A 27,769-nucleotide genomic window follows, 5' to 3' on the forward strand; every position below is an offset into this window, starting at 1 on the left:
CTCCAGCTGGCTCATCAGTAATTCACTTAGGTTCATCAAATGTATTTTCTCTCTTTGGGCTAGTAGCTTTTTACAACTTTATTTTTGACTTGTCACAAAATCAGAATGAAACTTGTCAAAGGTGTGTTGACTCGTCTGAAGAAAGGAAGTAGGAAATATTCAAGCCTCGTTTACACAACGTTGAAGTGAAACCTGAAAACTTTCGCTGGGGTTTGGGTGACTTTTTCCTCAATGGTGCTCGGCGCCAACGAAAACACAACTTTTGCAAAACACTTTGGCTCCATCTCTGTGTCGACGGTGAAAAACGCAACTTTTCAAAAATGCTGTCGAAACGGAGAATACTCAATTTTAAGAGAATACTCCAATTCCATCTCCTTCCATCATTTAACAGGATTGAATGTGAGACTCCTCCAGTCTCTTCCCGTTTCATTTTGCACAAACACATGAAAAAGGTAAAAAGCTTTTTTTATTCAACATGAACAAAAACATTCCAACATAAACCATCAGGACAAATGGACAAGACCCCAGTGCATCATGGGAAGAGATTCACTTTTGTGCCTCCCCTCAGTGTGTGGGCGAAGCCTCCAAGATGGAGAATAAAGAAAACAACAGTTTGAGTTTCACAGCGTCAGGTCGCAGGACTTCATCAGTCCACCTTCTGCCGACTCCACACGGCCTGGACCTGAACCAGCAGGACCAGGGCAGAGCATCCTCTGTCTTAACACCGGTTTGATCCCCAGCATCCCATGTGCTTCAGCAGTGCACCGGGCTTTGCGATTTGTCGGCTGTTCGGTTGTGAGGGGACTCCTGTCTGCTGATTGGCCGATCCTTGGAGGCAGAGTAAAAGAGTCTCATCAGGTCCAGGAATCGAAGGCGGACCTGTGAAAACACAACGCCGTTAATTAGAGGAGAAAAAGAAGCAACATTACTACTACGACTGCTTCCTGAAGCCCCTCCCCCCCCCCTCACCTGAGAGGCTGACTTGTTCCCGAGGTGGGCGGACACCTGCTGGAAAGTTCTCCGATTGGCTCCTCTCTGCTGACAGGAAGTCAGGATGGTCCGATCGTCATCTCTGCAACAGCGGTGACAGAGTCAAGTTCATCGTAAAAGTGTGTGTGTGTGTGTGTGTGTGTGTGTGTGTGTGTGTGTGTGTGTGTGTGTGTGTGTGTGTGTGTGTGTCTCACCGGGTCCAGGTGATGACTTTCTCTCTGGTCATCGGCACTGAAATGTTTGTGGCACATGTCCGGTTCTCTTCCTCCTTCTCTGCCTCATCCTCCTCTTCCTCTCCTTCTTGCTCCTGCTCCTCCTCCTGCACCTCCTCATCCTCTTTCTCTCCTCCCTGGCCCTCTTCCTCCTCTTCCATCAGCAGGCTGAGGTGAGGGGGAATGTGGGAGGCGGGGTCTGTCTGGGAGTTGGTTGCCATGGCAGCTGATGGTGGGTGGAGCTGCAGGAAGAGGAGTTGGACCTCCTGCTGCAGATGTGGGTGGAGCCTGAGCAGCAAGGACACCTGAACAGACAAGGTACTGAGGTCATATGGTCTGTATGAAGGTCTGTGAGTCGCAAGTCAAAGATCACTATCTACCTGCTGGATGTCCTCAGGTGAGGGGGCGGAGCTTCTCTGCAGGGCTGACACCACCTGCTGATAGAGGGTGGAGCTCTTTCCCAGGCTCCGCCCCAATTGCCATAGAAAACGACGGCTGCGCTCAAACATCTGCTGCTCGAACAGCTGCAGAGGAGACAGGAGGAGTGAGAGGTCAGGACAAGGAGAACTGAGGAGGAGTGAGAGGTCAGGACAAGGAGACCTGAGGAGGAGTGAGAGGTCAGAACAAGGAGAACTGAGGAGGAGTGAGAGGTCAGGACAAGGAGAACTGAGGAGGAGTGAGAGGTCAGGACAAGGAGAACTGAGGAGGAGTGAGAGGTCAGGACAAGGAGAACTGAGGAGGAGTGAGAGGTCAGCTGATGCTTCTCACCAGGCCGCAGCGTTGCGCCTGACTGTGCGTCAGGAAAGCAGCAAAGTCTCTTAGCAGCTGAGGCCACGGCTGCAACATCTGCCTCAGTCTGTGGAAAAGATCCTCCGCAGAGCCAGGACCCCCCGAGAACTCATCCAGAACCTGCAGCAGCTGCTCGCTGACATCAGGACTGACCTGCAGGGCCTCGCACACCTGCACAGGGAGTACACATCTTATTTACTCCTGATGGCACATTGAATTTATATTCCAGATTATATTCCTTTTGAAAGTGCTTACCCTGTGGAGATAATCCTGGGCGAACATCAGGTCCTCCGACTTTCTCTGATCTTCATCTTCATGCAACTCAACACTTGATTGTCCTGATGCACCTGAACGCCTCTCTCCATCCCCGTCACCTTCATCACCGGAGGATTCAGACAGGCCCAAGAGGATATCTTCCTCTTGCTCCTCCTCTTTCCTGATGACATCATCATCCAGAGGCGGAGCTTCTTCAGTCCTCCTCCTCAGTCCAGCCAGTGTCTCAAAGTGCCTTGTGATCTGGTGGTTGGTTGCCATGGAGACAGCAGTGATGTCAGGTGGGGGGAGGGACCGGTGCAGCAGGACGAACCCGATGCGTCTAAATTCAAGGTGGTCCGGGAGTCGGGCGGGGTAGTGAGACCCGGGTGGGAGGCTGCAGCTCCCAGAGGCAGAGCGCAGGAACGTGAGGTGGCTCTGACGGGTGCCGCCCTTCCTGCAGGGGGGCGGGGCCTCAGGGGCGGAGCCAGGAGGCCTGTGGTTGTAGCGAGCGATGGCATGCTGGAGAACAGGAAGACTCCTCTGGAGGAAACAAAGCCAGGTTACTGACACGCCTCCCAATTTCTGACATCCACTAAGCGGGCGTGGACCTACCACCAGCCACAGGGGCAGGAGCCGCTCCTCTCTCTCCACAGGGGGGCACTGCTCCACTGGCTCCACACAGTGACAGACCACCGGCATCGGCCACAGCACCTGCTGATACCTGAAGGCCTGAGAGGAGAGACGGAACCAGTCAGGAGGCGTCCTAACAATACAATACAACTTTATTTTATTGCACATTTTAACACAACAGCCGAGGTTGACCAAAGTGCTTCACAGTTAAAAGTAATAATAAAACAATAAAACAAAAAAGGGCAACAATGAGTAAAAAAACCCCATTGTAACAGTGAGTAAAGATCACAGTAAACAGGGTAAAAACAATGCCATAGTATCACAGTGCTCAATTACTGTTAAAAGCCAGTGAGTACATCTGTGTCTGTTGCGGTGAACAAGGAAGAGTGCTGCGCAGCTGCACAGGCACGCAGCCCTCCCCTCACGGAAGCAGCAGCGGTGCTCCAGCTGTCTTAATCAGAGAGGAGGAAGTGCTTCAGGTTCAACTCAACGTCATCAGCTGTGGCGTTTGTGGAAGCCAGAGCCAAAGAAGTGAGCTGAGGAAGCACTGAAGTGCTTCAGCGGGGCCGAAGGACGTGCAGAAACGGGTTCCCACTCAAATAAAACTGAAGATGACTGCCGGTAAGAGGCGATTGTTTACTTTCACTTTCACGCTGAGTTTGGACTGTGAGGTGCGTTCAAGTGCGTCCGGAAATGTGGGACTTTTTAAATACAGCTGTTTACGTTGTGGTTTACCCTCAGTTGGCTAAATTTGTGTTTACTTTAACTGGTAAAGTGGTATTATTAAATAAAACGTGCAATGAAAATAAATGTACAAATGAAATCAATTGATATCTCAACCTAAATGAAAAGGAAGTCTTGATTGTTGGTGAGATTATTGAATTCAAAATACATAAAGTACTATATATACGAGTCTTATTGTATTTATTTGTATTATGTATAGTAATTAAAGGATATGGAAATAATAGTTTCATGGTAAATAATATTTACCTATTTATTGTGAAGTATATCAATGAAATATATGTGTATGTGTATGTATATGTATATATATATAATAGAAATGTACTTATTTAATGTATAACCGAACATTTACTGTTGGATATTGTTCTACTTTATTTAAAACGAATATTGAATGGATGAATGAATATTTACACTGTGTGTTCCAGGTTTTTCACCTGAAAAATAAATGGGGAAAAGAAATTTAAGCCTCATCATTTGGGAGTGAATCCCAGCAAAAATCTCCAGTCGTGTGGGAACAGTGCACAAGACAGGGTCCACCTGACAGTGAAAAACCGCGGTAGCTGGTTGGAAAGCTGCTCCCATGAAGAAGCTCAAGCCCTGAAACTTCAGCTAACCTCTTGCTCGAGGTGGCTAAAAAGAAAAGAAGAAATTAAAGAAAGAAAAAAAACAGAAGAGAAAATAAACTTTTCCTCTCTTCCAAAATGGCCGATTCAAAGTCTCTGCAGCTGCTGAAGAGAGACAGGACAACCGCCAAACAAAGGTTTTCCCGACTGGCAAACTCAATAGTAAAGTCTTGTCGGAAAATGTCAGCAGAAGAACTCATCGAAGCCTTCAGCAAAGTCACGCTAGAGGCTGACAAGGTGATGGAAGCAAATGAGGAGATGCAAGTGGCTTATGGCGAGACAAGGGAGTCCGGAGAAGAGCCCGCCTCCAAAGAAGATCTGGATATGGATGCGGACATCCAGAGGACAGCATGTGAATGTGAGAGTAGACTGGAGGATGTCGAAAGAGTCATTCAGAAGATCCTATGGGATAAATTTGGCTGCTCTGAACTTTTCTTGGCATTGGAAGTAGCTGAAAGAGAATGCAAACGCATAACAGCAGTGCAGCCTAACTTGAAGTTGGAAGTGTACGAATTCATGCTGAAGAATTTTGAAGATCTGGTTAAGGCAGCAAAACAAACCCTCTGTAAATGGTGTCGCTGGATCCCAGAGGCAGACCGGCCGGACCTGCAGCAGCGGTTGAGGGAGTTAGAAACCAGCCTTCCTGCACTGGTGTCAGAGAAAGCTGTTTTGATGCAGGCAAAAATGGAACTGGAGGAGCAAGTTAAAGGAACCCCCTGTTTCCAACCTCCTGCCATCAGATTGAGACCAACAGCGCTCCCAAAATTTGATGGGAGTAAACGAAACTTCTATTCCTGGAAAAGAGATTGGGAGGCACTCCAAAAGCAAGGAGAACCTACCGGCTCTAAGGAGGTGAGGAAGTTTCAGCTGTTGGATAGCCTCGAAGAACAGGTGGTAAGGGACCTTCGCCTGTCAACATATATGACGGCAGATGAAATTTTCCGCGTGCTCGGAAATCGCTTTGGAAATAAAACTGCAATTGCCCTGGAAATAGTTGAAGAACTGCAGAAGCTACCACCAGTGAGAAGTCACCAACCTAAGAAGGTTATTGAATTAATACAGGTGTTGGAAAAGGCTTTACATGACCTCAGTGATTTGGGAAATATAGGCGCCCTAAAAAACCCGCTTGTTACAAAGTCCCTTGAGAGTAAGCTGCCAGATAGCCTAATAAAGGAGTGGCTGGTCTATGCATCTGAAGATGAAGAGACGTCACATATTGACCGATTCGACAAGCTCCTTAAATTTCTGAGGAGTCAAGAGAAGATTTATGAGCAATTGGAGCAGTTAAGAGACGATGATCCTGGGAGAAAGGAGCCAAAGATCCCACATAAGTATGCTCGCACAAAGGCCACCAAATCAACCAGTCCACAAGCTTGTGTCGTCTGTGGAGAAAGTGGCCACAGGAAAAAACTGTACTACTGCAAGAAATTCAAGGCGCTCAAAACTTTCGAAAAGAAAGAAGCAGTGAGAAGACTTGGTGCTTGTGGGAAGTGCTTGGAGGTTCACACTAATGATGACGAGTGCAAAACAACCTTTTTGTGCAGTAAAGAGGAGTGTAAGGACAGTCAAATACCAGATCATCACTTTTATCTCTGCCCCAAGTCTGAAAGCAAAGGAGGTGAGCTACACAGGTTGAAGCGCATCTCAACAAGAAGTGGAGGCAAAAAGTACACGGAGGACCAAGAAGAGTTCCTAACCAAGTTGTCCCCCGAGTTAGCTCTGCAGTGTCGGAACGCCTTTTCCAACACTGTTTCAAAAACATTCAGCTCAGTTGCACATGAACGCAATTTGTTGGCAGAAAACGACCTCCATGAATTTCCAGTTTTAATGATGATTCTAGAGGTGGTTGCCAACGCTGGGCAGAAAATAGGGACCTTAATAGACTTGGCATCTGACACTAATTATATCACTCATGTGGCTGCAAGCAACCTAAATCTGAGAAGTGAGGACGTGACCCTCATAGTTCATGGTGTTGGAGGGATGCATGTCACTGTAAACACAAAGCGCTATCTACTAAAAGTCCGTGTTGCAACCACAAACGGCACCCTAAGATCTCACCAGCTTGTTTGTTATGGACTTGACAGCATTGCCGAGGTCAATCACTGTGTGTCGCAAAAAAAACTGCAAAAGATATTTCCCGATGTACCCCTCCATGAACTGGTCCGTCCCACACAAATTAATCTTCTCATTAGTCATAAGGAAGGAAAACTTGTCCCACAGAAGATCCGGTCTGTTGGAGATCTGGTCTTGTGGGAAGGTCCCCTTGGGAAGACGGTGGGAGGCTCTCACCTAGATCTCTTGGAAGAGGTAACCGTTACAGCTCACGACTCCGGAACGCATTTTGCACGCTCCATGCGGACAGCGGCGACAGAGTACAGAGAAGTCACCTGTAAAATCCCAAAGCCTCCACCTCAAACGCTTACCACAATGAGAGCTGCCAGCCGAAGTTTTATGGATTGGTGGAAGTGGGACAGCATAGGAGCTGCGTGTCAGCCCAGGTGTGGTGGTTGTCAATGTGGAAATTGTCAACCTGGGGGAAAAGAGATGTCCCTCTCTGAAGAGCGAGAGCTGGAGCAAATAAAGAGTGGATTAACCTATGTAACGGGAGATCACCACAGTGAGGAGCCCCACTGGCATGCAAAATATCCCTGGTCTATGGATCCATCAACTCTACCAAACAATAAAAGAGCAGTTGAGGCAACATTCTTGAGGACTGAGAAACAGTTGGGAAGAGAACCAGAATGGAAAATGGCTTACAAGACTGAAGTTCATGACATGGTTGATCGAAAGGCTGCAGTCAAGCTCTCAAAAGAAGAACTAAAAAGTTGGTCTGGTCCTGTATGGTATATCAGCCACCTCATTGCACCAAATCCCCACTCAACAACCACTCCAGTTCGCCTTGTGTGGAACAGCAGCCAAAAGTTCAGGGGTCAAAGCCTAAATGATCTACTGATCAAAGGCCCAGATGTCCTTAATGGCATCCGTGCTGTCCTCCTACGATTCCGGCAAGGTGTGTATGCTGCGCTCGGGGACATCAAGAAGATGTATAATTCAGTTTGGCTTGAGGATCAAGAAGTCCATCTACATCGCTTTCTCTGGAGAGACGCTGAGAATGAAGACATTCAAGAATATGCAGTCACAAGGGTCAACATTGGTGACAAACCAGCAGGCTGTATCGCTCAGGTTGCCATGTGGGAGACGGCAAACTTGCCATTGTTTGACCACCTTAAAGAAGAACGTAGAGTCTTGGAGCAAGATACATATGTGGACGATATTCTTACCTCTCACAACGATCTAAACAAGCTAAAAGAGATGACCATGAACATCGAACAAATCCTGAAAGCCGGTGGTTTTCACATGAAGCCATGGGTGTACACTGGCCAAAGTGGGAGGCCAGAAAGTGGAAAGCTGAGAGCAAAAGAATCCTCTGTAATGGTCCTCCCAAACCAACTCTCTGAAGAGGAAAATAAAGCACTAGGTCTTGGCTATGATCCTAAAGATGACAAGCTTCGCTTGATGGTAGCTGTGAATTTTTCGAAAAAGAAAAAGAAGATGCGATTGGGAAAGAATCTGTCAAAAAATGAAGTAAGGTCACAAACTCCAAACCCATTCACCCGAAGAGAGCTTCTAAGTCAAGTTTCCGGCCTTTATGATCCCCTTGGCCTTGTGACTCCAGTCAAGCAGAAAGGGGCTATTCTAGTAAGGAGAGCATTTCAAGAAGCGAGGGTGAAGCACTGCCCGTCAGAAGATACATGGGACATACCTTTATCTGAAGGTCTGCGGGAAGATGCCATCAGCTTACTTGAGAACTACACTGAGCTCAGTCAATTGAGATTCACTAGATCCCTGACACCCTGTGACTCAAGTGCTGAGCCCTGGGGTATCACATTTTCTGATGGTAGTGAACATTCTTATGGTGCAGTAATGTACTTACGATGGAAGTGTCGTCAAGGTGTGACTATACGGCTCGTTGAGTCCAAAGCCAAGTTGACACCACTGGATCATAAAGGGGACGCAGTGAAGGCTGAAGTCTGTGGTGCTGTGTTTGCTTCCCGTTTAAAAAAGTATTTCCTAAAACACTGCAAGATTTGTGTGGACAGATGGTATCACTTTGTTGACAGCCAGACGGTTCTGGGAGCAATCCAACGGGAAAGCTATGGCTACCAAACATTCTTTGCCAATAGAGTCGGGGAAATCCAAAGCAGCACAAACGTCCACGATTGGTGGTGGATCCCTGGAGTGCTCAATGTAGCAGACATTACCTCAAGAGGTGCAAGACCCCAAGATTTGGATGAAGACTCAGCATGGCAGGTGGGCCCAAAGTTCTTGAGCCTCCCAGAAAGTGAATGGCCAATCAAATCAGCCATGGATGTTGCTGTTGAAGCAAAAGAAAATATCATGCGTATTCAGAAAAAAACCTTTGTTGCTGCACTGACTCACGCCAAAACAAGGGAAGAACTGAAGGAAAGACTCCCTCCTATCCAAAGAAACCTGCACAGGGCACCTGACGGGACCGCAATCACAAAACTTGTTGACGAAAAGCGGTTCAGCAATCTAGCAAGCCTACTAAAGACACTGGCAATGGTCTGGAGGGCAGCCAAAAAGTTCCTTGGTATCAAAGCCGAAGGGAGACTAAAGTGGGAGGCAGTCCAGTCAGCTGGTGTCATCACTGTAATTGAGAGGGAAGATGCTTTCCGAGATCTCTGTCTGGCAGCCCAAGAAGGGGTAACCTTCCCCAGCACCACAACCAACAGGCTGGTTGTGTACAAGGATGAAGCAACTGGGCTAATGATGTGCGGAGGCCGAGTTCAGCATTTCAAAGAAGACTGCTTGGGTGTCCCGTTAATTCCTTTTGATACTTGGCTTGGAACTCTATTGGCTCGTCAGAGTCATCAAGAAGGCCATGAGGGGGCTGCTGGAACTCTGCTGAGAATGAGGAAAAAGGCCTGGATAGTGCAAGGGAGAAGGCTAGCTCAAAAGGTGGTCAATGAATGCATCCACTGCAGAAAAGCAAAAGCTCGGGTCTGTCAGCAAGTCATGGGTGATCTACCTACGGAGAGGTCAAGACCTGCTTTACCATTCCAGTTTACCTCTGTTGACCTGTTTGGGCCATACCTGGTGAAAGATGATGTAAGGAAAAGAGTGTCCTCAAAGGCCTGGGGAGTTGTGTTCTGCTGCATGGCAAGCCGGGCTATCCACATAGAACTGGCCAGCAGTATGTCCACAGAAAGTTTCCTAATGGCATACCAAAGATTTTCTGCCATCCGAGGACACCCCCAGAAAGTTTGGTCAGATCCAGGGACAAACTTTATTGGTGCAAGATCCGTGCTGAAAGACCTGCATGATTTCCTGCAAGACCAAAACACTGCAAGTCTGGAAGAGTGTGCAGTAAAGAACGGGACAAGCTGGATATGGAAGGTGTTACCTGCTGATTCGCCACATCGAAATGGAGCTGCTGAAGCAGCAGTAAAGATCGCCAAGAGGGCCCTTCAAAGTTTAGGACAATCAAAAAGCCTTACCTTTTCTGAGTTCCTCACAGCGCTTCACTTGGCTGCAAATTTGGCTAATGAGCGGCCTATTGACGCAAGAGTCCAGAGTAGTGAAGATCGCATTCAGTATGTGACGCCAAATTCACTTCTACTGGGTCGAGCATCAAAATGTGGTGACTTTAAATCTTTTGATTTTAATAACTACCCCTTCAAGCGACTTCATGATATCCAAAACCAAGTCAACAGCTTCTGGAAAGCCTGGTGCCAACTTGCTGGCCCGAATCTTTTCATCCGTCCTAAGTGGCATACGACTGAAAGAAATGTTGCCGTGGGGGATGTGGTTTGGCTTTGTGATCAGAATGCTCTGCGTGGACAATTCAGACTTGGAAGTGTTGTTGCTGTGACTGCAGACTCAAAGGGTGTCGTCAGGGATGCCAAAGTTCAAGTTGCAGCTGGACATTGTGTTCCAATGCCAAAACAACGACCAGCAGTCCAGTCCTCAATATCCCATGACCAACATGAGAGCCGCATTGGAATAGTACTACGAAGAGATGTCAGGCGGCTCATTGTTCTCCTGCCTGTCGAGGAACAAGATTCCCATTCAAAATGACTTTGAGTTCACCTTAAATATCCGCAACCTTCCATTGTCGATACAAGAAGGTTGAGTGGGAGGTGTTGCGGTGAACAAGGAAGAGTGCTGCGCAGCTGCACAGGCACGCAGCCCTCCCCTCACGGAAGCAGCAGCGGTGCTCCAGCTGTCTTAATCAGAGAGGAGGAAGTGCTTCAGGTTCAACTCAACGTCATCAGCTGTGGCGTTTGTGTAAGCCAGAGCCAAAGAAGTGAGCTGAGGAAGCACCGAAGTGCTTCAGCGGGGCCGAAGGACGTGCAGAAACGGGTTCCCACTCAAATAAAACTGAAGATGACTGCCGGTAAGAGGCGATTGTTTACTTTCACTTTCACGTTGAGTTTGGACTGTGAGGTGCGTTCAAGTGCGTCCGGAAATGTGGGACTTTTTAAATACAGCTGTTTACGTTGTGGTTTACCCTCAGTTGGCTAAATTTGTGTTTACTTTAACTGGTAAAGTGGTATTATTAAATAAAACGTGCAATGAAAATAAATGTACAAATGAAATCAATTGATATCTCAACCTAAATGAAAAGGAAGTCTTGATTGTTGGTGAGATTATTGAATTCAAAATACATAAAGTACTATATATACGAGTCTTATTGTATTTATTTGTATTATGTATAGTAATTAAAGGATATGGAAATAATAGTTTCATGGTAAATAATATTTACCTATTTATTGTGAAGTATATCAATGAAATATATGTGTATGTGTATGTATATGTATATATATATAATAGAAATGTACTTATTTAATGTATAACCGAACATTTACTGTTGGATATTGTTCTACTTTATTTAAAACGAATATTGAATGGATGAATGAATATTTACACTGTGTGTTCCAGGTTTTTCACCTGAAAAATAAATGGGGAAAAGAAATTTAAGCCTCATCATTTGGGAGTGAATCCCAGCAAAAATCTCCAGTCGTGTGGGAACAGTGCACAAGACAGGGTCCACCTGACAGTGTCTTAAGTCGACACTTAAAGGACTCGAGACGAAGTGGTTCTAATGTGTGGAGGCAAACGGTTCCACAGACGGGGAGCAGCCAGGGAGAAGGCTCCGTCACCTCTAGTTTTCAGGCTGGATCTTGATAGAACAAGGACCATCTGATTTGCTGACCTCAGTGATAAAACAGGAGTGTGAACATGTAAAAGATCGGATAAATAAGACGGGGCCAACCCATTCAATACTTTAAAAAACAATAATAAAGTCTTAAAAACAATTCTAAGAGAGACGGGAAGCCAGTGGCGTCAGGCTAAAACTGGGGTGACGTGCTCTCGTTTCTGACTTATGTTAAAAGTTGGGCAATAGCATTTTGTAGGAGCTGGAGAGACGACTGGTCAAGACCAATGTAGAGGGAGTTGCAATAGTCCAGTCTCGACGTGATGAAGGCATGAATGACTCAGTTCTTGTGTGAGAGATAGGGCTTCACTTTGACCAACAGGTCAGAGAACTCAGCTGGAAGAAGTTCTGGTTTCTTCCAGCCTCAACTGTTTTTACAACGGAACTGATTTGTTTATCCAGGTTAAAGCCTCGATCGAGAGTCACCCCCAGATTTTTTGAGAAGGGTTGATTACATGACTGCAGAGGGCCGAGTCAGCAAGTGGATCTGGCTGGTTAGAAACAATAATCTCAGTTTTTTTGATATGTTGGGCTAATGGTTCCAGCAGAGGAGTGGGGACCAAGTGCAGCCCAGCCTTCCTCCTCTTCTCGGTATCAGAGGATCTGTCACATAACCATTTATTTTTATTCTTGACGTTGGATTGTCATAAAGAGCCTTGATGTTATTTATTATTAGATCACTTATTTAAAATGTTCTTCACACTTTCAATAGATAAAACCAATTTACTGAATCAAATGTCTTTTCTGCATCCAGACTAACAATCATGGCCTTTCTTTCTATTCTGGACGTGGTCCATTATATGTAGAGTCCGTCTAATGTCTTGAGTTCGTCTTTGATTAATAAATCCTATTTGGTCGTTATTTCTAAGATTTGGGAGAGTATTTTCTATCCTTTTCGACATTGTTGAGTTATAAATACGATAATCGCCATTGAGAATCGGGATGGGTCTATAGACCCACACTCAGGTCTTTACCTTCTTTGGGTATTAATGATTTAACAGCTTCCCTCCGGCTTGGAGGAGTTTCAGCTTTTTTGAGTGCACAATTAAAGGTTTTTAGTAGTAGGGGGGCGAGACCTTGTCTTTTAGACAAGGTCTTGCTTTATACCACTCGGAGGTAAACCCATCACGACGGGGGTTTGTTGTTTCTTAACCTCTTAATTGCATTTTGTATTTCTATAATAGTTAGTTTCGCTCCTAATTTGTTATTTTGTTCTTCTCTCATTTCTGGAAGATTCAGAGTTTGTAGGAAATAATTCATTTCATCTTCTTTATCTTCTGCCATTTTGGAGAACTTTTTTTATAGAAAGATTCAAAAGTTGATTGTATTTTTTCCTGCTTAGTTATAATTGTATTTCTTTGATTGTCGTGAACTTTAAAAATTGTTCTTTCTGCTTGTTGTTTTCTAAGTTTCTAGGCTAATAATTTAGAAAACTTGTGACCACTCTCATAAAATATTTGTTTTGTGTAGAGCATTTTCTTCATTATTTCTTCTGAAGTCAAGTCATTAATTCCATTTCTAATTTTCCAAATTTCTTGAAGTATTTGTGGATTTCTATTCTGAGTATGTCTGGTCTCAAGTAGTTTCAGGCTGTCTTGTAAATCTTGTAATCTTTTCTGCCTTTGTCTCTTTTTTGCCGAAGCTGCTGCTATTATTTTACCCCCAAGGACAGCTTTGGCTGCATCCCAGAGGATAGGTGGGGAAGTTTCACCAGTATCATTTTCTCTGACATACCTCAAAACCTCTTCAGACATTCTCTTTTTAAATTGAGGGTCATTGAGGAAGCCAGCATTAAATCTCCAGAGTATTCCTTTGTTTTTCGCCCAAATCAATTGTCAGATATATAGGTGCGTGATCACTCAGATCTACTGTGCCTGTATCTACATCAACTCTTTTTGCTCGGTCCTTATTGAAAATGTAGCCTATCCTAGTATCTACTGAGTGAGGCTTAGAGAAGTGGGTATATTGCCGACCACTTGGATTAATTTCTCTCCAAATATCAATTAGACCTATATTCTTTATCCATCCATCCATCTTCTCCCTCTTCTCCGTCTCCGGGTGGTGGGGGTGTCAGTCTGAGCACCGTCACCCAGATCACATTGCACCATTAAGAACCTTCCTGCAGGTGGAGAGCCCACAGGAAGGTGGAGAGCCCACAGGAAGGTGGAGAGCCCACAGGAAGGTGGAGAGCCCACAGGAAGGTGGCGCCCGGCGTGGGACATGAACCCTCTACCTTAAGATGAAGAGTCTCATGCTCTACCTACTGAGTTTGCCGGGGTCGGCCTATATTCTTTATTAGTTTACCTAATTTAGTATTTATTGTTTTGTTGCAGCTATTCTGATTTGTAGTGTCGAGCTTAGGTTGTAAGTGGAGGTTAAAATCTCCACCACAAATGAGGGTTCCCTCAGAGTGGTTTACAATCAAGTCCATGACCTTCGTAAAAAATGAGCGGTCACCACCCGGTGGAGCATACACATTGCATAATGTACCGGTATATGTATTTCCATTCACTCTGCCTTTGACCAATATCAAGCGACCTTCTTCATCTTTGTGTTCATAATGCTGTTCAAAGACCACTTTACTTGATATCAATATAGCCACGCCCTTTTTATGCTTACCTTTATGCGAAGAAAAGTATAGCTTAGTTACACAGGGGTTCTCAATTCCGGGCCTCGAGGACCGGTGTCCTGCATGTTTTAGGTTTCTCCCTGTTGCAACACACCTGAATGCAATAAAGGCCTCGTTACTTGTCTTTTTCACCAGCCAGACAATGACATCAACATCAGATGGAGGCGTGCTGAAGCTGGGAGAAAGCTAAAACATGCAGGACTCTGGCCCTCGAGGCCCGGAATTGAGTACCCCTGGCTTAGTATAACCATATTTGGCAAGTTTCGGGTGTTCAAAGTCATTTAAATGCGTTTCTTGTAAATATACAATATAAATTTTTCCCTTCTCATTTTTGTCAGTATCTTTGAACATTTGATTGGACTCAATATGCCGAAAAAAAGGGCCCTCCGTGACAACTTAGTCATTGTCCTGGTCCTCCAGATGAATACTTTATGAAAGGGAAACGGGGAATATCCATCATTAAGAAAACAAAGCAGTTTCACCGTCCTATCTTCACTGAGGGGATGACCGTCTGAAGGCCTGGACTGGTTGGTGACTCGGGGGCGGTGCGCCCTCTCCTCCACGCGACGCGCCATAGGTCCATCCCAAGCAGCTCTGCCGGGTCCTGCCGGGGTGGTTTTGAGCCTGCTTCTCATGAGTACTTCCATTGTTTGTAGCTTAGCCTTCGCTGCTTTAATATGATCTTCGGCCTCTCCAATTCTTTTGGTTGTATTGCTGATCTCTTCTCTTATAACATCCAGTTGCTGCTTGTTTTCCTGCCTGAACTCCTGGATTTCTTGGAGAATCCTCCCCAAATCGATCTTGGACTTGTCGTTAGCTTTGAGTCCTCAAGCGCCATCTTTGCTAGCTCGGCTAGCGGAGCTTTGGCAGTAGTCATCGACATTAAACATATCTGTAGCAGTTCTTCTACTTCACTCTCGTGTTTCCATCTTGACTTACTTTTTAAATCAAGTTAAAATGATTCGTGGATAATTTGAAAAACCTGCAGGATATGTTTTAATATTCTTCTAGAGGGAGCACGCTTCCTAAACTGCCATTCCTCACCAGACCAGAACCGGAACCATGTGACCTTTTTCATGTGTCGGACCAGTGACAGACTGAATGACTCAGAAACTCTTAAAGGAGACATATCATGCTTTTAAATCCTTCCTTTTTACATATAAATCATACAGTTGTGGTCTATATAAAGCGGAACTGCAATGCTTGGGTCTGAATTCCTCATTATTAGAGCTCCACAGGCCCCTTTTCTACCCCTTTTCTGATGTGCTTCTGAGAGCAACTCGTTTTGGGGCGGTCTCTTCATACCCCGCCTCCTCTCCAGGTTGCAGAGGTGACACTCGGTTCAACGCCACCCTGTTCGGCCATCTTTGTAGTTTGATAGAACAGATACAATTATCTAGCGGCGCAGAAACTTTATATTCACACATTATTTACAAAATGTCAACAAGTGAAGATTTGTCCATCCAGCCATACATGTTGGAGCCAGAGTCGGACCCGGCGGAGCGAGATGAAAATGACCATGATGCACCTGAAGAACAACGTCTTCATATGGATGTAACGCAATGGTGTGTTACTATATTTACACTAACTTCTCCATCCATGCCCACTACTACAATACTGCCTGTATTACAACGACTATTTAACACAGAAGTTACATTATAATCTAAAACGAGCACACAGCGCTAACATATGAAGACGGTGCAACTGCTAATGCTAACAAAACAATGACAGGGACGTCTTATCATCACACTTTTTAGCGTTATATACAGCTTACCGAAGTGCTCTGTTCGTCGTCTCCATAGATAGAAGGAACTGACCGCTCAATCAGACCAAGTCTTTCGGCAAATCCTTCTTTATACTGGTGGAGGTTGCTGAAGCAGTCGTCCTTAAAGTGCTTCGCGCACACAAAAATGACCTTACCCACAGATGTGGGTACATTTCTGTGAAAAATAAAACTCAACCAGGCACTTCGAAAAGGTTCTGATGCTGGGAGACGGTGTAACGAAGCTTGTGGGTTACTACATCCAACAACCGAACATTTCCACTTATCCTCTCGTAACTTCGGCACCCTTAGGTTGGACTACAAAATCGCAGCGAGAAACAAAAATGGCGGATTGCTCGAAGTGTCGATGTCCTAATTTGGCAGTTCCGCCGGGAATACTGTGACGTAATAGTTCAAAAAACGTAATAGAGAATAGAAAAATCGAAACGGATCGCAAAATATGACCAAAACAGAATATAAAGATATCAACGGAGCACCTGAAGAGACTACTTTGAACTTTTCTGTACTTCTAAACACTCTAAATATACAACAACATGCATTTAAGGGCTAAAAAAAAGTGGATTTAGCATGACATGTCCCCTTTAACAGGGGTCTAGTCTCACAGCACACATGAATATTAAAATCACCAGCGATTGCAAACCTGTCATATTTCAAAACAACCTCTGCCACAAAATCAGCAAAGTTCTGAACAAAATCTTTGTTGAACGGTAGACTACAGCGCACAGAACATCCATCCATCTTCTCCCACTGATCTGTTTCCGGGTCGCGGGGGTGTCAGCCCAAGGACCGTCACCCAGATCACATTGACACATTAAGAACCTTCCTGCAGGTGGAGAGCCCACAGGAAGGTGGCGCCCGGCGTGGGACATGAACCCTCTACCTTGAGACGGAGAGTCTCATGCTCTACCTACTGAGCTGGACGGGGGACATGAACCCTCTACCTAGAGACGGAGAGTCTCATGCTCTACCTACTGAGCTAGCCGGGGCTCTTTCGCAGAGAACAGTCGCGGGGAAATGTATCTCAAAGAACTGCAGCTCAAAGCTGGCGCAGCTGTCAAATGGACCCTATTGGCAGAGAAATGTGGATTTAGACACAGAGGCAAGCCCTCCACCTTTACCGGAGGTCCGAGGGGAGCTGAGAGTCACATTTTGGAGGAAGAAGTTCAGAGAATGGAGTGAGCTCACCGTCATTCAGCCAGGATTCCATCAGAAACATCAAATCCAATTTACATGAAGTAAAAAAGCACTGGTCAACAGCCAAAACATTGTCTGGGTTTTTTTCAACTGATTTAGAGTAATGTTGATGTGCTGAATCCAAAAATAACTTTGGTTTTGCTCAATCAAGTCAACTTTTTTAACGTAGCCAGTGACATGTTTTATGACGTTTGCGTTTGCATGTACAACTATTTTCACTTTGTATGATACATAAATCTGTCTTGTTTCTTGAAATAAGGGAACTCTGAAGAGTTCGCATGCGCCAATTGATGACAAAGTGTTTTTTTATTATGTTACAGCTGAATAGAACGGCTTCGACTAGAAAGTCTTCCAAACATAAGCCCAACATGTTCTGCTACATCTGCGGCGAGTCCACCGTTGTTCCTAATAGAAATCCAGTCACAAGTTTCATAAAGCGTGCTGACCATGCTTATTTTGATATGTGGGGCGGCATCGCTCGGTTGGTAGAGTGGTTGTCTCCCAATCGGACAAGACACTGAACCCCAAACAGAGCCTTGCATGGCTGCAGCCTCCATAGGTGTCTGAATGTGTGTGTGATGTGATGGACCATGTAAAGCGAAAAGGCGCTATATAAGAGAGTTCCATTCCCCATTTGGTATTAAGCTTGGGTGCCACACGGCAAGGCATGCACCGTTGGTGCCAACGGACCAAAGGCACTCTGAACTTTGGGATCCGACAAATCATGTCACTGACTGCTACTTCTGTACTATTGATGTGACTGGGATCAACAGGAGTAGCCTCAAGTATCCTGATCTTGAATCAGCACGTCGTCCTGTGGCTCACTGTGATGAAATTCCAGTTCCTGTCTTTGGAGAACTTCCTGAGATTAATTGATTAAAAAGAAGTGATTCTCAACGATGATGCTCCACATCCTTTCTCACAAAAAGAGCTAAATGATTACACAATTTACAGAAATCGAAGTGTGTTGGAAAACAATTTTTTCCCAAAAGGAAAAAATCAGCCGATGACATAAAAAAATAATCGATGCAATCAGAAGAACGGACTTTCTTCAAAACAACTTTGCGTAAAAACCTGACCTGATCGAGAGAAACGGACATCATTTTCAGAATCAGCGGTGCAGAATTGTCCTGAATCAGTTGAAATAACAAACAATTTACAAAAACAGTTTTTTTGTTACCCAGTATAGTCATTCAAATTAAAGGTCTTATTTACAATCGATCGCACGTTAATCAGAGCGACACGGAGGCTGCAGTCCCGGCTGGCCAAAGGCGCAGCGTGATTCAGCACACGGAGGTTGGAGGAATCCACACTGCACCTGCGGACCCAAGTCTGCACAGATGCAGGAGGAGGGGACAGCAGAGCAGGATCGGGGACATCCAGCGGGCCGGGGACGACAGGACAAAGCCATCTTCTTCTTGTCACTGGAAAACGCTGGCTGTGAAGATTCTGGTGGGGAAACGGTGAGGGATCACCCGTGGAAGACCAGGTAGGTGAGGAAAATCGAAGATAGCGACGAGCGTGCGGCGCTTGGGGCGGGGCTCAGAAGGTAAACAGTCACACACGAGAGGCCGTCTGGACAGCATGCTGAATGTTGGCCGCCAGCACCCGGCTGCCCGGCCGATCCAGGTGGACCCCATCTCTCCCCAAAAAGAGACGGACGGTTCCAAAACAGATTAAAATTGTAGATAAAAACAAAGTCATGGCCTCTGCAGGCAGACTGAAGCCAGGTGTTGAGGCCGACGATTCTGCTAAATCGCCCGGCGCTGCGGCGCTGAGAATGGACCACTGATAAAAACAGACTTCTCACATGATTTCAGAACGTTAAAAAGGCTTTTAAAGTCCTCTTTGGTAACGTCGGACTGTTGGCGACCAGTATCTTTCGATCCAACATGGATTAAGACCCGGGTGATAGTGGCTGGAGGGAGCGCAGCAGTCCGGGAAGTTTTTCCAGGATTACCGGGACAGTGGCACCAGGAAAACAGTGAGTAGTGGCGTTTGCAAAGCGGATTCCACGCGTGTAAGAGTCTCCTATGATTAAGGAGGCGGACGGACAGAGTGGACGTGGACAATCGAGGCAGATGGAAGCAGGGGCCGGCGTTCACTGTGGCAGTGCAGCATTGTGCAGCAACGGTGTGGCGGCGTGGAGCTCCGTGGGCTCCGAGTTAGTCTGGTCACTAAGGCCGGTGGCGTCCCCATCTCTAGGACCATGGTCCTGGGTTTGACCGGGGCAATAGAAACTCCCAGAATGCCTCTGCACAGCCTCCCTAAGCAGCCGCCGACGGGCAGCAGATGTCGACGTCGTGGATGAAGCCTGCTGATATGGGACCGCGACGGGGCGATCGTGGGTAGCAGCGGGAAGCAGACTGGAAGGCCCATCAAGGAGTTAACCAGTGGGGAGGGAACGGCGGAGTCGATGGACACCGGGTCAGCAGAGCAAGGAGCCGTAGACACATCATCGGTTGATGATGAGGAAGGAACCACCACAGCAGGACCAGAGCTGAGCTCAGGCCGACACCACCAGCAGGATTCTGCTCGGTCTGTGACAGGACCTGGAAGTGATTAGAGAGCAGGAGTGGAGACGTGTCCCCTCTGACTGGGGTTCTTCGCTTGCCCTGGATTCCGACCTCAGTCAATGATCGCTAGTTGGGTGTAGAACAGGCGGACGGCCGCGGGCGGGAGGGATCCCAGAGTGTAGAGAGAGGAGCTACCCGCATCGCCTGCCCATGGGCCACCTCCATGGACTTGGCCAGCAAAGCGTCTTTGCTTCTCAGCTCATCCGAGAGCTGGCGAATGTCCTCTACCAGGTCAGAGATCGTTATTATCGCCTTCCTAAATTGTGGGTTTTCTTCAGGATACATGGAGACAGCCATTGTAGCTCTGCTTAACAGGACAGAGTGTGTGTGTGTGTGTGTGTGTGTGTGTGTGTGTGTGTGTGTGTGTGTGTGTTACCTTGACAATGTTGTCAGGAAAACCCGGTCTGCAGCACTGCAGGATTCTCCGTCGCACCTGGACCAGCGTCTTCCTCAGGAGGAACTGAGAAACCAGCTTAGGAGGGTCACATGACCCCTCCATGTCTCTGAGACCGAGTACCAGCAGGCTGAGGACACACACACACACACACACTCTGAAGTTGTGACACCAGCAGGCGAAGGTGAACGGGACACCTTTAAGCTGTCGTACCAGTCCTCAGCTGCAGTGAAGGCAGCTGTCCTGCGGGGGCAGTACAGAGCAGGGTCGAGGCTGGCGCAGGGAAGCAGCTCTGGATGGACGAAGACGGGACGGGTGGCGAAGATCCAGGCCAGCTCAGCCGGCATAACGGGAAAAGACCTAACTGAATGTGGACAGCAGTCAGGTCACAGCCTCAGACTACAGCTACCATGATGACCCTCTGCACTCACTGTGTCCGCGGGCGTCCAGCGGCTGCACCTGCGTCTGGTAGCTGATGGGAGTCTGGAGCAGCTCCTCCAGCAGCTGCAGCGCCCCCTGCAGGTTGTTGGCTCTGAAGGCGCTGCAGAAAGCAGGGCGAGTCCCGGAGACGATCAGCTCCGCCCGCTGAGCCAACACATTCAGCTCCAACCAACTGAAAGAACACATGTCGCTATGGCAACGCCGGGCCATACATGTTTGTTGATAGTGTGTGTGTGAGTGTGTGTGTGTGTGTGTGTGTGTGTGTGTGTGTGTGTGTGTGTGTGTGTGTGTGTGTGTGTGTGTGTGTGTGTGTGTGTGTGTGTGTGTGTGTGTGTGTGTTACCAGGAACTGTCGAGTGGTCTCTGCTTCACTCTGCAGTTTAACCACTGGCGACGTCAACAGGTGAATCTGTGTCAGCAGTTGCACATGCTGAAGACAACGAGACAAAAGGTAAGTCACAGTTGTGTACAGGTGCAACAGGTGTGTCACAGGTGTGTACCTGCTCTAGCTGCCGCTGCAACTGTCTCTTCTGTTGTGCATTGAGCTTCAGTGTGTGTGGTTCTGGATGGTGTGTGACGCCGTCTGTGTGTTTCTGTTTCCCCCTGATAAACTGGAGCTGCTGCTTCACCGTACGCAGCTCTGCTATTGGTCCGTCGTCAGGCGGTGCTCTGTGAAGGAAACATTCAGTGATACACAGACACACACACCTAGTGCCTGTGTGTGTGTTCTGTTGCATACGTGTGCGCAGCTGTGTGTGTCTGAACAGAGTGCGTCTCCTCCTGCAGCTCCTCCTCTTCCTCATGACCTTCATCGTCCACTTCCTGTCCGGCCAGGTCCTCCTTCAGCTGCCACACACAGCATCGGTCTGCTTACTACAACTAGTCACTACAGCTGGGTGCTAGCTAGCTGAATGAATAAAGGAATGAATGAATGAGTTGGTACCGTTTCAAAAAGCTCCTCCATCAGCTCATTAACTTCCTTCTCTGCAAAACAGACACAAAAACAAACCAGTTAAGTGCTGTAAGTGTGTGTGTGTGTGTGTGTGTGTGTGTGTGTGTGTGTGTGTGTGTGTGTGTGTACGTGTACGTGTACTGACTGGTGATGCGGACAGCCTTGTCATCTCGGTAATCTTCCTGGTCAGGCTCATCAACGTCGGCCAGGAAGTTGTACTCCGGGTCATCTTCATCATCGCACTCCTCTGCCAGAGAGACGGTCACCAGAGCTCAGGTGAGTCGGGCCACTCGCCTCAAGGGACGTCTGGAATGACGTGATGGATCAACACTCACCCTCCTGGTCCACCTCCGAGGTCATCAGTCCTCTGAGCCAATCAGTCCACTCCCTGTCCTCGTGGGCGGAGCTAGAGTCATACATGTCAGGTGTGATGTCAGGAGCTCGGAGCTCCGCCTCCAGTTGGCCAAGAGGGACGTCACGTAGCGGACGCTTAGACCGAGTCCGGTACGCCATCAGACCGGACTCTTCCACCGACAAAGGCTGAAACAATAATAAACTCAAACTGTCTTTCAACCTACTGGTCCCAGACCTCCGTCTACTGGTCCATACTGGTCCCAGACCTCCGTCTACTGGTCCATACTGGTCCCAGACCTCCGTCTACTGGTCCATACTGGTCTAAGACCTCTAGCTTCTGGTCCCAGAGGCCCAACAATAGTCCAACTGTGTCTTAAACTTTGACTGCCTGATGCATATTGGCTCTGTGTGAGCAGGCTGACATAACCAGCTACCTGGAACGGCTCCATGCAGACAGCAAGCGCCTCTTCCACAGCATGAAGTTCCTCGAGGAAGGTGCTGTCAGTCACCGCTTTGGGAGGCGGGGCTTTAGGCGGTGGTGGTGGTCCCATGGAGACGTGATCCGCCCTCAATCGTCTCGATCTACCTCGAGAAGTCTGAAAAGTGTAAAGTCATCAATGATTGAAGCTGCGTCAGACGTGCTGAAGTCTGACCATCTCAGGTGAGTCTGGTTACCTGCCAGGGGCTGCAGCTGTCCTCCTCCATCCGGTTCAGGCGACTTCCTCTGGGGGAGGAGGCGGTACTCTCCATGTCACTCTCATGAAACGTCTGCACAGAAAGCCATCAGCCTGTCAGCCGTCCAACCAACCGTTCACCCAATGAGATATTAATCAACCAACCGTTCACTCAACCAGGCATTAACCAACCCACCCTCCCTTCAACCAGACCAAACCTGGCTGGACCCATAGTTAATCAGCAGAGCCTCACATCTTCTGCCGTTTCATCCTCGTCTTCTTCATCAGGATAGTACTCTTCATCAGAGGAATCTTCCTCAGCCAAAGGGATGTCCACAAACTGAGGAGGCTGAGGACAAATTCAGGAAATGACATCACATACAGGAGGCAGACTTCCTGGTTCCGTCTCCTACCTTCCACTCGTTAAAACCTTTAACTTGATCATGATTTTGAGATGATGGTGGGAAACTTTCTAATTGGATGGCTCATTTTGACCTTTGACCTTCACCTTGTTGCTGTCGCCGCTCGTCTTGATGGGAGAAATACTCCAGGCAGGGATCACCTGAGGAGAGAGAGTGGTCAAACACACCCTACACCTCCTCCCGCACCTCCTCTTTAAACAAACTGCACTCACCACTCCTCTCTGAGCGACCTCCTTCAGCTTGGACCGGGTCATCTTTGGCTCCTGTATGGAGAACGCACGCAAGGACACAAGGACGCAAGCACACAGTTAACTCACAGCACCGTCGCTCAGAGACATGCTGATTGGACGACACTCACAAAGGGTGGGACGGCTTCAGTCTCGTTCATGGCCGCCTTCATCATTGCCACCACATGCTCGTTAGTGATCACTTCCTGCAGGTCAAAGGTCAGCCAGACACACGGCAACATTTCAAAACTTTTTTTTTACAACATGAAAAACATTTACGTGCGTGTGTATGTTTACATGGATGATGTTCCGGACGTTCACTGTGGTCAGGTTGTGCTGTTTGGATTTGGTCTCCAATGATTGGTCCAGCTGTGTGTCTATCTCCACACCGACTCCTTCCTCCTCGCTTTCCGAGGCTCCGCCCACGTGGTCCTCCTCACTAGGCTTCCTCTTTCTTTTCTTCCCAACCTTCCTCTTCTTCACCTTCACTTCACTGTCCTCTGAGACACATAGTAACAGTATTACCGTGTGTGTGTGTGTGTGTGTGTGTGTGTGTGTGTGTGTTTTACCCATAGTGATGATAAGGCTGGAGTCTGTGGTGTCTTCCTCCACCAGCAGGTAGCCTTCCTCCTCCTGCTCCTCCCGTGCAGGTGCAGCCACCAGAGCATCATGGGACTGTCGCAGTGCCATGTGGGTGAAGCCGCGGCCTGTGATGGCGGGCGGTGTCACTGCGGCATTCAGTCTGACGCGTTTCCTGGCCGAGGTCATGGTGGACGGACATGACCTGAGGGATGAACGAGGATCTGAGAGGTCAGAGGCTGGAAACACACTAACATGCTTATAGCAACATGCCAACAGTTTAAAGTAACAGGGAGTGTTCCATCCGATTCATGCCCCGTCCACACCAGCCAAAAGCATCTTTTTTTCTCCCGGCCGTTCTTAAAAAGATTCCCGTCAACCCAGGCAACATCTGCGTGCACGTGAAACAACTCAAAATGATGTAGTACACATGCCAGGCCCATAGGTGACGCTGTAATGCTGCTACAGAAATACACCAAAAGGCCTAAGAAAGAATATCAGAATCACAGACTGGTGTTGATTATATTTTGTCCATGAATACTTATTAAATAATTCCAAATGGTCTGTCCGCTTCCTCTCATAGCTTCTGCCCCGGTCAGCTGCGCTGCTTCCAGACATGTACTTCCATAGTAAGGCTTTAACCAATCACAGTCCAGCCATCACCTGTTGCCAGGTCAAGAAATCTGCCTGAGGCCTTCAGGTTCAGTTCTGCAGGCGTCTGCAGTGTAAAACAAGCGTCGGTCACGCTGCTGCTTCAACCAATCAGATTTTGGTATTGGCGACTCAGGACCTTCTAGAAGGCCTATAGCGTGACCTCATTGTATTCAAGCCCTCTGATTGGATGGTCAGAGAGTTCACTCTCCAGCTAGCTGACTGCATCTGGAGCAGCTGCATGAACAGAAATATAGTTGTGTTGATTTAATAGAGGTTTTATCAACCTACAATGACTAAAGGAGACGATAAAGACATTTGGCTGCAGATTTATTGTCAAAACAATTTTAAAGACGGACTTTTCCAAGAGGTCATTGAACGCACCGCAGCACTCCAAGAGCACCAGTGTAATTTATCTGCGCTCACTACAAACTCAATGGCAGGATTCAGGATTATATTATTTGCCATTATATTATTTTCAAGACCACGAAAAGCTGACGTTTGTCACCGTCCTCGACCCCCAGAAGTTTGGGGAAAAACAGCCGTTTTTTATGCAGCTGCAGCAGAAGGTGACACTGAACTCTGATTTCTTTCATTCATAAAGGTATTTATTCTGGCTACACCAGTATATACCTGTGATGCAAAGGCTTTTTATACTGCATTTCTGCATGAAAACATGGTTTTTGTAGCCATAAACAGTTATTGAGAGGTGGATTGAGTCACACCAGCACTAGTGAAGGCTGAGGTCTGAAATGCACGACCACCACTGGTGTGTCTGTGTGTGTATATATATATATATATATGTATATATATATATATATATGAGGGATGAAAATCTGTGAGCAATCTTTTTGGGTGTCTCTTCTCTCAAACAGTAAAAATGACCATATATATATATATATTTTTTTTTTTTATGTCTTCGATATCATGATATTCTCACTGGAAACCTTTTATTTTATAAAACTACATATCAAATATTGGAGAAAGGATAGGATTAGACAAGACTGACTTGCTCCTACCCCTTTTCAGGCATTTCCATTAGATATTGGATTTATGTATGTATGCTTGTTTATAAGTATGTATTGTCAAATTATTTATTTTGAGCGAATACATTCATATTGGCAATAAAGGTTTATGTATATAATGTGACTGCACACTGAATTGTCGCATGCCTGAATTAATAAAATGAATGGGAAATGAAAAAAGAATTGGATGGTAGATAAAGAGTTAAAATAAAAAGCAGTTATTACCGGAAGAGAAACTTTTGGTCAGTTTTGGAGGACCCACTAGCCTGTTAGCATGTTAGCCTGCTCGGTAAATTTGAATGGAAGCTGAAGAGAACTATAAACAGAAACACTCCGGGACAGAAGAACCGGGAAACAGCAGTCAACCCGCCTCCAGGGGACGGGAACAATCGGTGTGATATCTCCAGGGTATACCTGCTTCAGCTCCGGTTGGACCTCCGGACCTCACGGCGGTAAACGGAGCCTGCGAGCGGCTTCCAGCCGCCGGGGACGGCTCCGGGTGCTCACCGGACACCCGGTGCGAGGGGCCGGCGGGGCTGCCTGGACCGACCCTGTGCGAGGCACCGGGTTGTTTTCCGACCTGGCAAACGTAAGTTACCGCTGTGGTTACCAGATCTGTCCGTTGTCGGGACCAGATCTTTCCGGGGCGGGGCTTCCGCATGCGCCTGAGCTACCAGAGCTGTCCGGGGCGGGGCTTGAACCCGCGCATGGTGATGACATAACACATTATGATTGGCTGTGTGAGGTGGACAGGACGCTACGACTGGTTTTATGTATCTGAATGTCTCGAAGCAGCAGTGACCTGTCTGGTGTAACTTCAGGAGGGTGTAGAGGCTGAAGGTGTCTGGTTTAACTTCAAGAGGGTGTAGAGACTGAAGGTGTCTGGTTTAACTTCAGGAGGGTGTAGAGACTGAAGGTGTCTGGTTTAACTTCAGGAGGGTGTAGAGACTGACGGTGTCTGGTTTAACTTCAGGAGGGTGTAGAGACTGAAGGTGTCTGGTGTAACTTCAGGAGGGTGTAGAGACTGAAGGTGTCTGGTTTAACTTCAGGAGGGTGTAGAGACTGAAGGTGTCTGGTGTAACTTCAGGAGGGTGTAGAGACTGAAGGCGTCTGGTTTAACTTCAGGAGGGTGTAGAGGCTGAAGGTGTCTGGTTTAACTTCAGGAGGGTGTAGAGACTGAAGGTGTCTGGTTTAACTTCAGGAGGGTGTAGAGACTGAAGGTGTCTGGTTTAACTTCAGGAGGGTGTAGAGACTGAAGGTGTCTGGTTTAACTTCAGGAGGGTGTAGAGGCTGAAGGTGTCTGGTTTAACTTCAGGAGGGTGTAGAGGCTGAAGGTGTCTGGTTTAACTTCAGGAGGGTGTAGAGACTGAAGGTGTCTGGTGGAGCTTCAGGAGGGTGTAGAAACTGAAGGTGTTTGGTTTAACTTCAGGAGGGTGTAGAGGCTGAAGGTGTCTGGTGGAGCTTCAGGAGGGTGTAGAGGCTGAAGGTGTCAGGTTTAACTTCAGGAGGGTGTAGAGACTGAAGGTGTCAGGTGGAGCTTCAGGAGGGTGTAGAAACTGAAGGTGTTTGGTTTAACTTCAGGAGGGTGTAGAGGCTGAAGGTGTCTGGTGGAGCTTCAGGAGGGTGTAGAAACTGAAGGTGTTTGGTTTAACTTCAGGAGGGTGTAGAGGCTGAAGGTGTCTGGTGGAGCTTCAGGAGGGTGTAGAAACTGAAGGTGTTTGGTTTAACTTCAGGAGGGTGTAGAGACTGAAGGTGTCTGGTTTAACTTCAGGAGGGTGTAGAGGCTGAAGGTGTCAGGTTTAACTTCAGGAGGGTGTAGAGGCTGAAGGTGTCTGGTGGAGCTTCAGGAGGGTGTAGAGGCTGAAGGTGTCTGGTTTAACTTCAGGAGGGTGTAGAGACTGAAGGTGTCTGGTTTAACTTCAGGAGGGTGTAGAGGCTGAAGGTGTCTGGTGGAGCTTCAGGAGGGTGTAGAGGCTGAAGGTGTCTGGTTTAACTTCAGGAGGGTGTAGAGGCTGAAGGTGTCAGGTTTAACTTCAGGAGGGTGTAGAGGCTGAAGATGTCTGGTTTAACTTCAGGAGGGTGTAGAGGCTGAAGGTGTCTGCTGGAGCTTCAGGAGGGTGTAGAGACTGAAGGTGTCTGGTGGAGCTTCAGGAGGGTGTAGAGACTGAAGGTGTCTGGTGGAGCTTCAGGAGGGTGTAGAGACTGAAGGTGTCTGCTGGAGCTTCAGGAGGGTGTAGAGACTGAAGGTGTCTGCTGGAGCTTCAGGAGGGTGTAGAGGCTGAAGGTGTCAGGTTTAACTTCAGGAGGGTGTAGAGGCTGAAGGTGTCTGGTTTAACTTCAGGAGGGTGTAGAGACTGAAGGTGTCTGGTGGAGCTTCAGGAGGGTGTAG

The 27,769-nt window shown here is 47.3% G+C and overlaps 1 protein-coding gene across 2 annotated transcripts; it reads right to left on the bottom strand.

The window, feature by feature from the left end:
- Positions 1-63: 63 nt before the first annotated feature.
- gon4la (gon-4 like a) lies at positions 64-26,007 on the bottom strand. Of its 2 annotated transcripts, XM_080485026.1 has the most exons (25): positions 25,795-26,007; positions 23,695-23,909; positions 23,423-23,625; positions 23,257-23,331; positions 23,111-23,161; positions 22,985-23,038; positions 22,730-22,825; positions 22,478-22,570; positions 22,237-22,398; positions 21,784-21,988; positions 21,594-21,695; positions 21,440-21,480; positions 21,236-21,342; positions 20,997-21,165; positions 20,840-20,926; positions 20,488-20,665; positions 20,270-20,420; positions 20,039-20,186; positions 2,859-2,975; positions 2,247-2,786; positions 1,971-2,162; positions 1,583-1,726; positions 1,185-1,507; positions 970-1,072; positions 64-879 (listed from the first exon to the last, which is right to left on the bottom strand). In XM_080485026.1, the coding sequence occupies exons 2-25, from the start codon at positions 23,891-23,893 to the stop codon at positions 754-756; spliced, it is 3,666 nt and encodes a 1,221-aa protein (XP_080341152.1). In that variant the 5' UTR covers positions 23,894-23,909; positions 25,795-26,007; the 3' UTR covers positions 64-753. The 2 variants fall into 2 exon arrangements, with proteins under 2 accessions (XP_080341152.1, XP_080341151.1); XM_080485025.1 differs by having other exon boundaries at positions 23,423-23,909; positions 25,795-25,933.
- Between the last annotated feature and the right edge of the window lie 1,762 nt (positions 26,008-27,769).

The sequence above is a fragment of the Lipophrys pholis genome, assembly GCF_963383615.2.
Source record: "Lipophrys pholis genome assembly, chromosome: 17".
In the NCBI taxonomy this organism is placed as follows: Eukaryota; Metazoa; Chordata; class Actinopteri; order Blenniiformes; family Blenniidae; genus Lipophrys; species Lipophrys pholis.